At 36.7% G+C, this 18,468-nt stretch overlaps 2 protein-coding genes across 7 annotated transcripts in view; both read right to left on the bottom strand.

Moving 5' to 3' along the window:
* The window catches only part of RCAN2 (regulator of calcineurin 2), a 413,249-nt gene that overhangs the window by 348,620 nt on the left and 46,161 nt on the right, over positions 1 to 18,468 (bottom strand). The gene's annotated exons all lie outside the window — the stretch shown is intronic.
* Positions 1 to 18,468, bottom strand: part of CYP39A1 (cytochrome P450 family 39 subfamily A member 1) — an 88,083-nt gene that overhangs the window by 23,205 nt on the left and 46,410 nt on the right. For all 6 annotated transcript variants that reach the window (XM_025890781.2, XM_073905040.1, XM_025890785.2 and 3 more), the window contains one exon: positions 5,427 to 5,560. In XM_025890781.2, coding sequence (XP_025746566.1) covers positions 5,427 to 5,560 — 134 coding nt within the window. The remainder of the gene's footprint in view (positions 1 to 5,426; positions 5,561 to 18,468) is intronic.

An 18,468-nucleotide genomic window follows, 5' to 3' on the forward strand; every position in this document is an offset into this window, starting at 1 on the left:
GAGCCCCTCATCGGGCTCCCTGCTCAGTGGGGAGTCTTCTTCTCCCTCTCCCTCTGCCCCCTCCCCTGCTCGTGCTCTCTCTCTCTCTCTCAAATAAATAAATGAAATCTTTAAAAAAAGAGAGAGAGAAACTCCCACTGTTGAGTTTCAGTGAGGTATGAGAGTGACATGTCTGTGGATTTTCTTCATGAATGGAAATAATAAATCACAACAGATTGATTCCAGACACATTTATGGGAATCCAGATGTCCTCTATTAGCAAGGCATTAGACAGATCTGCAAAAACTTAAAATGATGCTATTCTACATTTTTTATTTTTTGGAAAATACAGCTATGTTTCATAAAACCATGTTATTATTTTAACATGTAATAGGTTTCCTGTTATTTTTATCTACCAAATAAATATAATAATTTCTCAGCTTTAGTTTCTAATAAAATTAATATCGGTAGATATAATTCACATAGATAACACTCTTTGGGGTTCTCAATAATTCTACGTGTACAAAGCAATGCTGAGAACAAAAAGTTTGAGAACTGCTACTCTGAAAGTTAAAAAATACCCACTTTTTAGCCAGTCATCCCAAACCACATATTAATCTCTTCCCCTTCATTGACTTATAATGAGTCATTTATCCTATATTACGTTCTTATGTACAAAAGGGTTTGTTTCTGTATTATCTATCCAGTCTGTTATACTGATACTGAATATCTAGTATGACACCTTATCATACCATTTTATTTTATTAAATTTCATGCCATTTTAATTGTTGTAGTTTTATAACATGTTTTAATACCTTGAGAAGATAATTAATAGTCTTTAATCATTCATATTTTCCAACACTTCCTTGTTTATTCTTTTCTGGGCATTCTTGCAGATTAACTGTGTACCAAAAGTATAAAACCTTGAAAAGAGAATACTGGTAGAAGTTTAAAAGTTTTGGAAAGATAGTATAATAAAGAAAAAGAAGGAATAGAATAAGTCAAAGAAAGTAGATAATATTTGTCTGTTTTAATTTGTCCCAAAAATATAGAAAGGAGTAAGTACAAAAGCAAATATAAACAATGAGACCAAGTTCAGATGACATCAGGAAAGAGCAGTGGGAGAGCACTTGTAGTGTTCACAGCATGAAACTTTGACCCGTTGTCCAATGGTGTAGGAAACATGAACCTCTGCCACTACTTGACACAGATGACCCCATCTGAAATGTTTTTATAATGCAAATTTCTGGGAACCCATCCATATATTCAACAGACTTCCCACCTGTTTTAGAAAATTTATGAAGGTTAAAAGGACCACATTGTATGAATTTAGACTAAGGAAATAATTACTAATGTGTACCAGGATTTGGCTATACAGATGCCCATCTTTGCACTGCTTATAAACAACTGGAAGCCATACACATTCAGGAATAGGGAACTGATTTAAAAATCAATACTATGTCCAATATTAGATTATTATGCTACAATTCAAAGTGGTGTAGATGTCTTTTATTGAGGCAGAAAACTTTGGTGAACTACTATTAATATAAAAGCAAATTATGAGAAAATTAGCACAGTATGGCCCCAACTGAATTTTTTAAAATGCACAGACTACAGGAAAAAAATCTGAAATTATGAGAATACCAAAATGTTCTTAGTGGTTATCAGACTTGTAAAATTTTGAGCAATCTTTATTTTCCTCTTTTAGCTTTTTTAATGGTTTGCTCCTGAAAAGTAATTACCATGATTTATTTATGTAATAATAAGAAAAAGCTGTGCAAGTTGTCATTTTCAGAGTTAAAGTCTCAACCCTGCAGGGGAGAAGTTCACAGGGATTAGTGTATGCTTCCTTGGAGGAAAGGTTGTATTTATTTTATTTATAAAAGAAATAGTATGTACAGAAGACCTTTCACAAATATTAAAAAGATATTGCGAAAAATAAGGAAAGGAAGTTCTGGAGCATTCTTGGAAGATGGCATCCTAAGTACATGTCTCTGGGTTGCCTGATCACTAAGAGAGCCACCACTAGGGCTTGGAGTGAGCCTGGATCCATCTGGGCCTCATGTCCTCTAGGAAGAAACTGTGAATGTGAGGAAGTGGAGGTAAGAGACTATGATCTTTTCATAACTTCTCTAGTTGTTTCAGACATCTATTACTTTTAATTAAAAATTTTTACTGGGAATCCATAATGTTGGAATTATAAAACAGCTCAGTTGTGTAAGAGTATTATATGCAGTGAATCATAAATGTGCTTATTGCCTCGGACCAATAATCCACTACTAAAACATATTTCAAGAATAATCATTAAAAAAATTTACTATGCACAAAGATGCAAATAATTACCACATTAAAATAACCACAAAGGAAAACAAGCTAAATTCTCAAGAGTTGGGAAATAATTAAATATTTAAGCTATCAATTCAGTGGCCTATTATAAGGCCATCGAAATAAATATTAAAACTCTGGAGCATGAGAAGTATAATAATGTTTAAAAAATGTTTAAATCAAAGATTTATACTATGATGAAACACAGGTTTCAGTATTGATGTCATACAAGGAGCAAGTTAGATAAAGGATCATTGGGGTTGTACATGCACAAGTGTATATGTGTGTGCATGCGTTTGAGCTTGGGTGTTTCTTTTGGTAAAATTCTTGAATGAGTAAAATTACCTTTGAAAAAATATGAGATGTTAATGGCCACAACAAATTTATAATCTGAGATCAGAAAGAGGAAATGAGAGAAAAAGAAAAGAGTTAAGGAAGAAGAGGGAAAGCATACTGCTGATTTTTCTCTTTATGGTCTTTCACACACACACACACACACACACACAGAGAGAGAGAGAGAGAGAGAGAGAAATAAAGAAAGCAAAAGGAGGAAGGATAGAAGAAAGGAAAGAATGAAGGAAGGAAGGAGAAAGAGAGAGAAAGGAGGGAGGGTGGAAGAGAGAATAAAGAAGTAAAGAAAGGAATCTGAGTGTTCATGAGAAAGGGGGAAAGACAAGCATAAACTATTTTTTAAGAGACTGTCATGTTATAGAAACCTGACAAAACAGTACAAAAGAAAGACAGAAAGACAGAAAGAAAAGAAAAAAAAAGAAAAGAAAAGAGAAAAGAAAAGAAAACTACAGGCCACTATCTCTCATGAACTGAGATGCAAAAAATCCTTAACAAAATATTAGTAAAACAAATTTAACAATGTATAAAAAGAATTATACATCATGATCAAATGAGATTTATTCCAGGGATGAAAGGCTGGTTCAACATTTACATCAATAAATGTAATCCATCACAACATGTTAAAAAGAAAAAGCTTATGATTATATCTACTGACGCAGAAAAAGCACTGGACAAAATCCAAAACCCATTCATAATTAAAATTCTCAGCACATTAGAAATAGAGGGATATTCCTCAACTTGATAAGAAGTATCTACCAGGGGCACCTGGATAGCTCAGTCATTAAGTGTCTGCCTTTGGCTCAGGTCATGACACCAGGGTCCTGGGATCGAGCCCCTCATCGGGCTCCCTGCTCCATGGGAAGCCTGCTTCTCCCTCTTCCACTCCCCCTGCTGTGTTCCCTCTCTCGTTGTGTCTCTCTCTGTCAAATAAATAAATAAAATCTTTTTTTTTTTTAAAAAAGAAGTATCTACCAAAAACCTAAAGCTAACATCTAGCTTAATAGTGAAAGACTTTCCTCTTCAGATTAGGAACAATGCAAGGATATCTGTTGTCATTACTATCATTCAACATAGTGCTGGACATTAGCGCCAGTGTAATAAGGCAAGAAAAAGAAATAAAAGAAGTAAAATATTATCTACATAGAAACTCCCAGGGAATCTATAACAACACTTGTAGGACCAATAACTATGTTGAACTTTGCAAAGTTGCAGATACAAGGTGTACACACAAAAATCAACTGCATTTCTACAAACAAGTAATGTACCATTTGGAACCAAAATTTTTAAAAGTACCATTTACAAAAGCTCCAAATAACTGAAATATTTAGGTATAAATGTAACAAAGCATATAGGATCTGTATACTTAACAATCAAGATACCTACTAGCAGGTAAATAACTTCTGTAATTCAGCTAATTATCTGTTAGCCAGAATATAAAGCTAATAAAAGTTCAATAAAAATTATAGTATTATTCAGAGTAATAAACACATTCCTCTACTAAATTGCACCAAGTTGTTGGACCATATCTCTTCAAAGCATATCTTTTTATACTCATATTTTTTTAAAGAAAGATTTATTTGTTTATGAGGGAGAGTGTGAGCAGGGGTAAGGGGTGGGGAGGGACAGAGGGAGAGGGGGAGAAAGAATCTCCAGCACACTCCGCTCTGAGTGAGGAGCCCAATGTGGGGCTTGATCCCAAGACCCTGAGATCTTGACTAGAGCTGAAATAAAGAATCGGATGCTTAACCAACTGAGCTGCCCAGGCAGCCCTTTTTATACTCATATTTTAAAGTACTTAATAGATTACTTAAAAACAAAAATTGTTAAAATCCCACTAAAACTAAATGCTGTAATTTATGTAAGATCTGTTAAATAAACTATGTCTCCTTTAGATGTAGCAAGCTGTGATTTTTATAAAATTTGGATTTTTTGTTTCTTTTGTGTTCTACTACTAAAAATTTTTCTTGGTTTGAATCCAAGCCATCTCAAACTGTGTGTAAAAAAGCTAGTAAGAGTTGAGGGCTGACTAAATGTGATCTATCTGGATAATGCAGGCCGTATGTCAAGCCATTTTGAAAAAAATATTTTGTTCTGCATGATTTGCCAAATATTAAATTGAAAGTCAGCCACATGCACATAACTTTTATGGAGCACTTGAGAATTTTCTCCTACTTTGCTCACAGAAAGGACCTCTCTCCCTCACTCAGTGCTGATTGCTAATATCAGTTGCTATTATCCATAGCATTCCTGTTCTCTGTTTCCATAGTTGTTATCTGTGGCCTGAAACTACCTTCCAGTTATCCAAAGGAACTTTCCTCATACCCTCAATTCCTCGACCTACTGTTGCTCAGGATTACTTATTAGTTGGTTCAGCAGACTATCTAATCCACCTGCTTGATTTCTATAGGATTATACTAATTCTGATATGAAATCACATAGCCAGAATGGTTATTAAAGGGTTATATTTTAGCCAAAATAGTCACCAACAGATAAATATCCATATTAATAAGATGCTGCTGTACAACTCTTATTGGTAACCTGTTCCAGCATCAGTGTTTCATGGAACTTAAGGAATTATCTAATAATATATGGGCATTATATGTACTCTTTTTCCTTCAAAGGTTGATTATTTTTTCTCTTTTTGATTGATTTTTAATTTAAAATCATTTAATTAACATATAATGTATTATTGGTTTCAGAGGTAGAGTTCAGTGATTCATCAGTCTTATATAATACCCAATGCTCATTTTTAAAACCAAACCAAAGCTCACCAAAATTTTAACTGGCTTCATCACTTTTCTAGTAATGATACCAGGGGCTCTTAAACGAATGGCTTCCAAAATACACCACTTGATTAATGGGAGTTTCTTCAAGTCATCCTCAGATACTTCCATCTTATCTCTACCTGTAAAGAGAATTCCAAAAAAAATTTTAAAAGGTGGACTTAAAGAAGCCAGAAAGTGATTTCATGGAAGATCATCTACCCACAGATTAGAGGCTGCCTCAGACAACAAGTGTTGGCATTGCTACTACTTTTTGCATACCAAATTTAGTAACTGAGTACCTCTTTTTATCATTTTCCTCTTACCAAGATCAAATGTATGGCCCCCAAAATTAAACCATTGGTGATTATTTCAAGGTGATGGACTGGGACGCAACCTTGGTCTTCACCTTCCTATGGCTATCAAATGATTAAGATAGGGTCCATCAGAAAAGTGTTCAATTTTCACTCCTTTCATTCTTTCTTGTCCAAATTCTTCTTCTACTTAAGGAAACAGTGATAAAAGATTGGCATCAAAAGCATAAAGTAAAAGATCTGAGAAGCCATCTGTCTTACTACTTGTACCTCTTCCCTGATGATTCATTTTTATTTTTGCTTTTGATTTTTCAACCATACATTTCAGAAGGCCCAAAAAGAACATGAGGAAAGGGACAATGGGGCACATATATTACATCTGGAATGATGAGTTCTCCCTCTAAATAGGTGTATCAAACACTTCTAATGTAATATGCATACCTCAGCTTATGTTTAGATTGAAGGCGCCTGAAAAAGGATTGGGGTGAATCTTTTTATGACCCAAAATATGGTTAGGGTCTTTCAGTCCAATCAGACATTTCAGTTAATGGTATTTCAAATGAAATGTTTGCATTTTGAAAATTATTTAAAACAACTCAGCTTTCAATTTGATTTTGACAGTATTTGCTTAATAAAAGTCAACAACACTGTCAGTTTAGTTAAGTCAACTTTCACATTTGCTTCCCAACTGTATTGGGAACGAATGGGTTAAGAGTGGAATGTAAGGTCTCCAGCCATGTCTCTCTTAGACTCTGGATAAGGCTAGTTCTAAAGCAAGCCCAACCTGCAGGAGAGGTCTAGGTGGGTGCTGCCTGGGAAATCTTATCTGTCAGTACATATGGAATACCTGAGCAGTCAGAAGCAAATGTCTTTGGTGGAATCTGGGAATGAGGCTTTTTGAGCTATAGTTCTATTAGTACCCATAGGGGCATCTATACATTCCATTTGACTTGACAGATTCTTGAGCTCTGAATAAGGGCCAGGAGTTGAGTTAGGCTCTACAAGAGTTACAACAATTAAGGCATTCTTGCAATATACTTAGTCTACTAGGAGGTAAGAGACAAGCACACGATTAACTGGTACACCACACAAGCAAGGAAACTGTTCTGTGACATGTAAACTATTCCAATATTTTGTTCTAATATAAAAGCAGGGAGGTTCATGACCAACTAAAGGAAAAACAAAAAATTCTGTGAGTGTCTTCCTCTAAAACTACAACTATAATTAGTTCTTTGCAGAGAGCAGACTTCAGTAAATAAATACTGAATTAACAAATGGTCCAACTTCAACATGGGGAGATAAATGAGTGGATATTCCAGGCAAAGGAAAGAGGAAGAGTAAAAGGAAGACTGCAGAAAGCATGGGAATGTTCAGAAAATGGTAACGGGTGTAGAGGGCCTAGAAGGTGAGGTAAATGTGATGGAACAGTGAGAGATCCACTGAGGCCATTATAGGCCACCTTCAAGGCCATTCTGGAAAATGTGGAGACCAGGGAATTTGGGGACTTCCTGTCTTGGGCCAAGAGAGGATGAAAACTGCAACAATGAAATAGTGATACACAGCATTGTTCTCTTTTTTTTAAGATTTATTTATTTATTTATTTATTTATTTATTTATTTATTTGAGAGAGAGAGAGACAGAGAGACAGAGAGAGGGCGGCAGGGAGGGGCAGAGGGAAAGGGAGAGAGAGTTCCAAGCAGACTCTTCACTGAGTGCAGAGCCTGACAAGGGCTCGATCTCACAACCCTGAGATCACGACCTGAGCTGAAACGAAGAGCTGGACACTCAACCGACTGCACTACCCAGGCACCCCCACAGCACTGTTCTTTATTAAGACCTTCTGCTCATTTGCTCAGACCTAAGTAACCTAATATTAAAAACAGACAAATGACCTTATGGACTACTTGCTTAACCTTCACAGACAGTGTCTCGCAAAACTGTTGCTTTTGCTTTTCGATTACAAGGACTGGAAAATAATAGGTATGCCTTTTGCATCTTCACAACCTAAATATAACAGTTTTTCCAAGTTGTGTTCTATGAAAGAACATTTGCAAGATGTCAAATGTTTAAAGCAGAAAAAAGGTTTTATGGCCAGGAAATGTTAACATTCTATTGGTGATTCACTGAACACATTAGCATATTACAGGTTTTGAGAAATCCTGTAGTAGAGACAGCTATTTATGCCAACGTTCCCAAACTTTTTAAAATTCCCATTATCTATACAAGCATCATCAATAGCTATTTAACAAGGACATAAAAGATAATTAGCTATATAATGTAATGGCTATGGATCCTAAGACAATCTTTCAAAAAAACCCCAAAACCAAAAAACAAACAAACCCTGGTTTTCATTTGTCTGAGCATTACCAGCACGTACCATATGTCTGAGTGTGCCTGTGGCCAAATCTTCTAACAAGTAGTTATTGCAAGCCAAAGGAATTATTACCATCAGAAAACTATCTTGATATGCCATGGAAAGCTAATGGCACCAAAATTTTACTTCTTTACTCTTTTCTTGAAGTATCCCTGTACTTTCTAAGCTAATTCAGAAAAAATAATTTAGAAAATCCATGGTCGGAATTAGAAATTCTTTATTTGAAAAAAGGACTGAAATTGTTGCATATGCCAGAGATATCACTACTAAATCAAATGAACAAATATTTATTTGGCATTTAGTGGAGAACAAAGTGCTAACTAAGCATCGCAGGGGATATAAGAAATTTAAGTGTGAAGACAATAAAAAGACAATACATTCTCGTACTAAAGGAAAGGAAGGGTAAGTGCTTTCCCCAGACAGTGTTAAAATGAGGAATTCTGAGGTTCTAATTTATAAGTTTATAAATGACGCACAAACTTACAGCACTAACATATGGTAAGTGTTCAGTACAAGGTGGTATACTGTTACCATTATTATTAGTGTGAATTTAGTAATAACTCTAGAAACCACACCCTCCTGATCAACTTTTGTTCCATAGCTGATAAAGTGATTCTTTTCCCTGAAACCTCAGTTGGGAGAAAAGCTAGTTTGAGAGGCTATCCAGTACTAATTGGATACCGTGCCTGAGGAAGTCTTTCAATCATTCACCCAGCAGATATTTACTGAGAACCTCTGAGCAGTGTCCAAGAGCTAAGGATGAAGATGAATGGAAGAGCTCTGGCTCTTAAGGAGTTCACAGTCTGATAGAGAAGGCAAAGAACCAAAAGTAGTTAACATGGGGTAAGAGTTACTGCACTGAGGCACACAATGTGCTATGGGGCACAGTGGTGACAATGACCAAACTGGGGTCAGTGGGGACAGGTGATTGCGAAGGAGATTTCAGAGAGGCTTCTCAGAAGTAAAACCAGAACAAAGGATTGGATACACCAAAGTGAAGGACATGTTCACAGAAGAGGAATTCAGCTAGCTGGAATAGAGTTCAGTGCAGGAAGTCACTAGATCAAGTGACTTCAGTGCTCCACTGAAGTCCCAGGCTGCCCATACCAGCTGAAGCCAGAGCTAGCGACAGGTGGTTCCTTTATCCAACCTCTGAGTGTGACCCAGGAGTGCCTAGGTTTCATTTCTGGGCCTTCTCTTTTCTAGGTAGATTCTTTTTCTTGGGGTTTGAAACAAATGCTTTTCTATAAAATACCATCAATGGGCTGGTCATACCAAGAATTTTATCTTCTGCCTTTGATCACCTTCCTGAGCTCCATTTTATGTTTATCCAACTGGCTTCTTGATAGCACTGCTTGGATGTCTAAAAGACATCTTGAAGCATGCTTTGGCCAACATCGAACTCTTCATTTTCCCCACCAAAATAAAGCCTTTCCTCCCTTGGTCTTGCCACCACTGCAAATGGTAGCAAAATTTGTCCAGTTGCTCAAGCCCAAGTCATCCATGATTCATCCCTTTCCCTTTTACTCCCATTTAATTAATCACCAAAACCTGTTGTTTCTATCTGCAAAATAGATCTTACTGCCATTCACATCACTCCATCTCCATAGCTACCACTCTTGTCCAAAGGCACCATCATTTTTCAGCTGGCCCATGGTGATAGCCCCCATCACGCTCCTTGCTCCCACCTGGCTCTGCTATCATCCTTACGGTCAGTACCCTGTGCAGATCCCACTGAAGGCTTCAATGCTATTTAAAATTAAATCCAAAATTCTTACTTTGGCATATGAGACCACCATCTAACACTCTAATCTCATCTCATACTGAATCCTGGGGGCTGTGTGACCTTTATAAATGATCCAACCTCTTTGTGCTTCAGTTTGCTCACCTACAAAATAGGAATAATGAAAGTATATGGTTGTTGTGAGGATTAAAAAAGTTAATACATGAAAGCTCTTACAACTATGACTGGCATATGGCCAAAACTCAGTAAATGTTACCATCATCATTATAATTATTTCTTCTGCCTTATTCCAACTGTTTGAAAGGCTAGCTCCTTCTTATCCTTCAGACCTCTGCTGAAATATTTTCTCCCCAGGAAGCCCTTCCCTTACCAGCTAATGTCTCCCAAATCACTAGCATGCTGTTTTGTTTCCTTTAGATTTCCTGCTAACATATGAAATAATTTGGCTTATTGTTGATTGTTGGATATGATGTCATATTTTTCACAATCTTGTTCTTTCTATTTTTTGATGTATCCTCAGTATCTAGCACACTGTCTGGCACGTGGTAGGCACTTGATAAATTTTTATTGAATGGTAAATGGATAAATGTCTAAAATAGTGAAGGGAGAAATTAATTATGAAGTTTTTATTTTGTGTAACAACAATGGGAGGGATGCAGAGAAGTCAAATTTTAGAGACATTTCTGAGGGAGAATGTGAGAATCTTTAAATAAATAAGAATTTACTGAGAGCTTGGTATATGCTAGACCAGTGGTTCTCAAACATTAAGCATGCCTCAGCATTACCTGGGAGGCTTGTTAAAACACAGATCTAAAGGCCCTACCCTCAAAGTTTTTGATGCAGTAAGTCTGAAATGGGGCCTAAGAATCTGCATTTCTGGCAAGTTCTCAGGTGCTATTGATGTTGCTGGCCCAGCAACCGTACTTTAAGAACCACTGTGCTGGATTGAAAGAAGTAGAAGAAATGCTTGAATTTTATTAAATAATCTGGGTTTAAAATAGTTTTTATTACCAGTTTTTAAATGACCTTTTTAAGACAATGAAGGGGAACATATTTAGTGGGCAAAAAATAAGATTTAAATCAGAAATTCTGAGTGGATACACAGTTGACTCTTGAACAATTCAGGGATTAGGGGTGCTGACTGCCCTCCCACCCCCCAGTCAAAAATCTATGTAATAACTTTTGACTCACCAACAATTTAACTACTAATAGCCTGCTATTTTTTAAAAAGATCTATCCATTCATTTTAGAGAGACAGAGAGAGAGAGATAGCGCATGAGCACACATGCACGCGAGATGGGGGAGGGGCAGAGGGAGAGGGAGAGAGAGAGAATCCCAAGCACAATCCACGCTGAGTGCGGAGCCCAACGTGGGGCTTGACCTCATGACCTGGAGACCACGACCCCAGCTGAAACCAAGAGTTGGACGCTTAACCAACTGAGTCACCCAAGCTCCCCCAATAGCCTACTATTGATTGGAAGCCTTACTGATAACATAAACAGTTGATCAATACATATTTTGTATATTATATATAATATACTGTATTCTTAGAACAAAGTAAGCCAGAGAAAAGAAAATGCTATTAAGAAAGTCATAAGGAAGAGAGAATACATTGACAATATTGGGTATCATATTTATGAATACTACAAGTTTACATCATCTGTTTATAAGATAAATCATCTGTCAGTACCTATATCAATATTGTCCAATATATTTATTTTAAAGAATTCATGTACACTTCAAGCCAGTGTGGTTTAATGGTCAACTGTATTGACACCAAAAGTCACTAGCCTTTTTTAACATGAAAGCACAAGATAGCAAAGGGGTTTTATTTATTATGAACCTTAAAACTTAATAATGTGATAATTAACTCTGAACTTTTAATTAGCCAGGATTTCAGAACTGGTCCAAGATGTTATCATTTTATAGCTACAAAGACGCTATCTTCATCTGAACAAGAATGCCAATGTACCTTCTGGAGGTCATTGACTTGAGCTTACAAGCAGCCATATATTCAGTTCCTATTCTTCTTCTCCCTTATAAGAGGCTACAGCTAAGGGCACGGGCTGGCAAAGTATGGCCCGCAGACCAAATCCATCTCGCCATCTGTTTTTGCAAATAAAGTTTTATTGGAATACAAAAATACTCATTTGTTTATATATTGTCAAGGGCTGTTTTCACATTATAATGGCAGAGTTGAGTCGTGGTGACAGAGACCTTATGTTCCACATAGAGTCTAAAGCAACTACTATATGGCATTATATAGAAAAAGCTTGCCAATTCCTGACTAATAGGCTTCAAAGGAACAAGTTGCTGGTTTGCTCCTGATTGTACTTCCTATTGCTCACAAGTTCAGATTTAATTCTAATTCATTTGAATTTTACAAGTACTATAAATTCTGTGTGATCTCTATTACACGTATCTTTTATGTAACTAAGTCAAGTGGACAACGGCTAGCATAGAATCTGAATACTCCTGTAATATATGGCTATTTTACATGGAAAATATAAACTGTCTCTTAGGAAAAGAAATGTCTTTGTTTAAAATATACTGGGGTGCCTGGGTGGCTCAGTTGGTTAAGCGTCTGCCTTCAGATTGGGTCATGATCCCAGGTTCCTGGAATAGAGCTCCATGTAGGGCTCCCTGCTCAGCGGGGAGCCTGCTTCTCCCTCTCCCTCTGCTTGCTGCTCCCCCTGCTTGTGCTCTCTTTCTCTCTTCTGTCAAATAAATAAATAAAATCTTTAAAAAAATTACTGTACTATAATGGCCTCCAAATCACATTCATAAACAGAGGGCACATGGAGACAATAATATTAAGGAAATCAATTTTCTGATACTTCCATATTTACTCTCTTCTAAAATTGGTCTGTGTAAGAAAAAACAGTGGTTCAGTTCTCTTTCCCCACCTCCCTAAGGTAATCAACTTTCCCTCACTTTATGAAAGTTTGCCTCAGTCATCTTGATAGTCACACTGGCGCATTTTCCCTGCAGTATAAAAATCTCTTGAGTGCCAAACAAAAGGACAAGTAGAGAACACATTGTACCTAAAAGAGAAGCCCTTGAAAGGAAAGTAAAGCAGACACAGAAAAGAAATATTGAAAACAGACAGGTCTTATTTCATCTATTTGTCCACTAGCCCTTGCACACAAACCATATAGCTGTTTCCATGTTTGTCCACATGTTTATCTTAGAATTCAAGAGTGAGATGAGCATCAGACCGACATATATTAACATATTTATTTGAATTGAATTGACAAAAATAAAACAGATTTTTTCCATTTAGAAAACAAGTTGGATTGGTTGATTAATTTGATAATAAGAACTGGCTTTGGGAATTAGGTTATAAGGCAGCCATTTTCTATAACCAAACAAACTAAATCTACAATTTTTGACACTTAAATACTTTAAATAGACCAAAAGCATGTAGGCAATATACCAGGAATGGTATCCTTTGAGATTATTGAAATGCAGAATAATAAATTTTACACATCAAATTAAAAATGTCTGAGGGGATCCCAAATTCTTTTAGAGTGTATTTGAGGAAAGAAAGGAAGGAAGGAAGGAAGGAAGGAAGATAGGAATGAAGGGAGGGAGGGAAGATAAAAGAAAAGGAAAAAGAAAAAGGGAAGAAAGGAAGAAAGAAGGAAAGAAGGAAAGAAAATCACTGACAAATGGCATGCATTAAAAGATGAAGCCCTATGGTACAAAGCCGGAATGTCCTTGGTGAGACAAAGGGAAGTGAGAAGGTACTGGAATTGCTGGAGTCTTCAAGGTAAGTAAGACAAGGCTGGAGATCTGAGAGAAGAGAAGGAACCCAGCTTCATGGAAGGTAACTGGTTACCTAATGAGAGGCCAAGGAAAATTCTTTAGGGCAATGGTCGATAAGACTTTTAAGAACAGAATATTCAACTTGATGTCAAATACTCAATTTTAAATTGTTTCTGGCTGCAAGTATTTTTCTCTTTCCTTGTTCCGTATTTTTAATATTCTGAAAAGTCTGCTAAGACATAGCCTTAAGTTAACACTTAGGGAAATAAAGATCTGTGTGATGTCCAGTGAGGCAATGCAATACCAAAAAGGGGCAAAACATGCAGAAGGGAAAAGAGAGTCGGAAATGAGAACTCAGCAAAGGCAAGAGCCAGGAGTCAAGAGAAAGCTACAAGATATACAAGCCTCCCCTACTTGCTGCCTCCCCCATTCCTCCCTTCAAGGATTCCTAGAATGCTGGAAAGGGTTTCAGACCAATTTCACTTATCTTGAAAACCAAGATGGCCTCAGTAAGCTAGGTCCCTTGAAAAATGAATGCTACAAATAAATTGGCAGTGACCTACAATTCAGATTTTAAATCTTCTTCTTTGAAAAAAATATTTTCTCTCTAAAAATCTATTTAGAGAATCTACATTAGACAAACAATCCCTCTATTTTTTTTCTATTTTACTGCAGCTACAGGATACAGAAAATAAATATTTTTTCTACTTGATTGAGGACAGATGACTACCAGCAGCCAGGATTTGTATTTAAAATCAGATCTCTGTGACTCCAAAGTGACCTACCTATCATAAGACAGGCATAATTCTGGCCTAAAGAACTTTGACCCTAAGGATAGTGAAGTTTCTGAGCTCCTTTAAGAAATAAACAAATAAATAAATATTTTAAATTAAGTATCCTTATTAAACTAATTGAATTATAAAGTGCAAAAATGTTTTGTATTATATAACAGAAACAAAAGTTTGTTTTGAGTTCTAAACAATATTTAAAGTCTAATATAAGTTGTTGAAAGAACTTTCTAGGTCCAAGATGGAGCTTCCTGCTCAGTGGGTTACATCAGAAACTCAGATAATTTTCATGTCCCTGCAAATGCTCCACTTGACCAGAAACACACATTGCTTCAGTTGACCAATCCCCAAATGCCAAGCCACATCTGGGCTCTATATTTATTATATTCTTGTTTCTTTTCACCCCAAACATAGTTGACTATGTCGCCCCAGCCAGTATTTTCTATTTGTCTCTTCCTTGTTCTTTATTCTTTATCCTATAAAACCTTCCTGCCTCCCACCTCATTTTGCAAAAAGGAGACTGTCCATTTCATGAAGTGTTAAATAAGGTTGCTTTTATCACCTAAATTGTCTTCTTTAATATTTTTTTAAACAAAATGTATGAGAGATACAGGGTACTCTTGGAAAATAGATGTTCTGATAAAGTATTTTTAGTTTTTCAAATCCCAGTGTGATATTGGACAAACAAAGTAGTATTCTGGGACTAGACAAAGGAAAAGAAAAGGAAATATGCTAAGTTTTCAAACAACAGCTTTAGGTTAAAGACTTTTCTTATTATAACTCTTAGAAATGGCTCTGTACCCATACTGTGCATATTTCAATGCACATCTGTGGTTTGTTCTCCCAGCATTTTGACTCTAAAAATAGACGGCTCCACTGGAAGATTGCCAAGGTAATCATCAAAAGAACTAGAGCCTAACGGAGATTGGGACCAGTACAGAAGACAACCAGGGAAGAAGCTATGGGTGATTTGGGGTAAAATTCAGAAACCATCTTTTAAGTCTTGGCATAAATGCAATAAAGGTCAAACCACATCTTAGGATATTTGAAACCGAACAAGAGAAAGGATGACTTTGCATTCAGAAACAGTAACACATTTCTAAACTATAGATGGTTTGGGATTCCATAGGCATGATGGCAAGCACGTTGCAACACAATGAATCATACCTGTTAATCATGTGTTATATATTGGAATTCTATTACATTAGCCATTAATTCACTCAATATACATTTACTTCCTATCTGTTATGTGCCAGCCCAGGCATAGGTGCTGTAAGACACAGGAAGAGAGGAATGCTAATTTACTGACCATCTAATGTCACAAATATCTTGGACCACTTCATTTATTCCTCGTAACTACCTGCCAGCTATCAAGCTGCAGAGTTAAGGTGCCCCAGGAGACAAACTGAACATGTCAGATTTGCCTTCAAACCTCTGTCCCCGTTTACTGTGACCCACCACTTCCCCTAAGAGGAGAAAGAGAAGAAAGTAACGAGAAAGACACAGTCCCTGCCCTAAAGGAGTTTGGACACAAGGACACAAAATACTCTGTGTATAAATGACTATAATGTTAGCTTCACCAGAAAGGCTGAAAGCGGCAGGGGTGTTCATCCCCTCTTGCCTACGGCTGGGCTTTCAACTAAGCCTGGAAGGAGGAGTAGGACTCACCCAGGCAGAAAGAAAAGCAACTCAAATTCCAAAATTAATCATAAAACTATGATTTCTTGGACTTAAAAAAAGGAACATGACTCAAATAGAATCACTAAAGTCAGTTGTTCTTTGTAGTCCTCTGATTCTTTAATATCTCAAGCCCCTTCTCCTTAAACACACACACACACACTTGCATTCACCCAAAACCGGTAAGTGAATAAATATGTAAAATATAAAAATTCTGTATCTATAGACCAGGAACAACATCACATAAAGATTCAACTAACAATTTGGGGGAAATAATCCATGTTTTGACAGAAACAAAGGGGAACAGTAGGCTTTTGCTGAGTCATTCAGACCTTTCGAGACATAATTCCGAGGAGTCTGAATCAGAAGGTGGGTTTGCAAAGTAGGGGTGGAATACCCAGGAGGCCTCGCACTCCTCCACGGTGAAAGACAGGTGTATTTACTGCCCAGGGATACATGGCAAAGTGACAAGAAGCAGATCATCAACTCCCACTGGAATGTAAAGAGTGCATCCCTACACATTCCATCATCTCTTTCCTTACTGTTGAAAGCATGTTTTCTCAGTTCTGTTTGCTATTCTAGGCTGGGAGATCCTTTACAAACATTGCCTTTTTATATTCATGGAGCAGCTTGCTTAAAATATCTGAGGCTCAGGTGTGTGCAAAAGGTTACAGTACACATGAAGGACAATGAACCTATAGAAATACATGAGGCAAAGGTTGAAAAATAAACTGATGTCATAGCCTTGAGCAACGATTCCCACCAAAATGTGATCAAGAAATTTGCTTCCAAAATTGTATAATAATTTGTTTAAAAAGAAAAATTGAATAACACAAAGCTAGTGTTTACTTTAGACTTATTTAGGGAAATTATATAACAGCTTTGAAAAGAACATAGCATTTCTAAAACTTCTACTTAAAAATAATGAAGGACTGACATTAATTGCTGACAGAAAATAAGGGCAGGAAACTAGCTTTCTGGCATGTTTTCTCAACCAGGGACCTCAAGATAAGCTCCTGAAAAAAAAGTATCAGTTTTTAGAGAACAGAGACAAAGCTAAAGAGAACTAATAAATAATTTACAGTATTCCAGTGGGGAAAAGAAGTATCTTACTTCCATTCCTTCACTTCAGGAATTTTAAAAACTTCATAGGATAAACAATGTTCAAAAATTCAATTTTTAGCCTCTAATTTATTCCAGGAATATTTTCTTATTTTACAAAATTGCTATTGTCTTCCCAGGAGAAACCTATATTCACTGGGAAAAGTTAGCACATCTCAAATAGAGAGAATCAGAGTGTGGATAAAATGTCCTGAAATCGATAACACTATTTATAACGAGTTTTATATATCAGATGACCCTCTAACAGTAACAGGTAGTAGGAATGTGCTAGTTACAGATTTCTGCTGATTTTTAGTGAGATGAAGATTTGTTTGTTGGCCTGTCTCCCAATGGGGAAAGCAATAGCTTTCTACAATTATCCTCTTAAATTTAAAAAGAATATTGTGAAACTGATCTCTGATTATTAGAAGGGAAAATTAATTTTTAATTTTGGATAAAGATTCCAATGACCTTTCCTATCTCCAAATACGTACCTCCCTCTATTCCTGAGGACTGAGAGACAGTGAGAGAAAGGCCTAGAACAGGCGTAGACCAGAATTGAGAAACAAAGGGTAGCAAGGATGGAAAGAAGAAAATGATGAAAAGAATTAGTGAGAAAACAAGGTTACAGAGTGAAGTTGTTTAAGTAAGATGCAAATTATGAGGTAATTAATCTGTACAGCAAGACCCAGGTTTTCCCTAATGTGGTAGATTGTGTTTGGAGCTAGACCTTTTCAGGTAGTATGGGCCACAAGACCAGGCCCCACTCATATCGGTAGGACACAGAGCACACCACAACCAAATGTCTTTAAACAGAAAAAATCAAGTTTAAAGGAATTTCTAGAGCAGATGTGAAAGCAATAAAGGAGATTCAAAACAGTGTGTTGAGGGGGGATGGGTTAGCCTGGTGATGGGTATTAAAGAGGGCACATGTTGAATGGAGCACTGGGTGTTATATGCAAACAATGAATCATGGAACACTACATCAAAAACTAATGATGTAATGTATGGTGATTAACATAACATAATAAAATTAAAAAAAAAAAACAGTGTGTTGAGAAAGGGAAAGACTGTTTTAGTTTTAAGAAGGGAGAGAGTGATGGAGAAAGGTCAGTGGGTAGTGGGCCCTGAGGAATAAAACAGGGGTTCCCTTGTGTCAGAGATCTGAGCTGTTTAAGGACCCATCCCACCATGATGACAGTCTTCCGATCTCTAATCCTTCCTCCTCCCCTTTTCCTCTCCTATCTTCTTGCCTCTTTCTCCTCCCTCTGGACGAATGCTCAGA

This window comes from Callorhinus ursinus, unplaced genomic scaffold (assembly GCF_003265705.2).
Source record: "Callorhinus ursinus isolate GAN/ISIS: 27379988/994484 unplaced genomic scaffold, GSC_fseal_2.0 scaffold22, whole genome shotgun sequence".
NCBI lineage: Eukaryota > Metazoa > Chordata > Mammalia > Carnivora > Otariidae > Callorhinus > Callorhinus ursinus.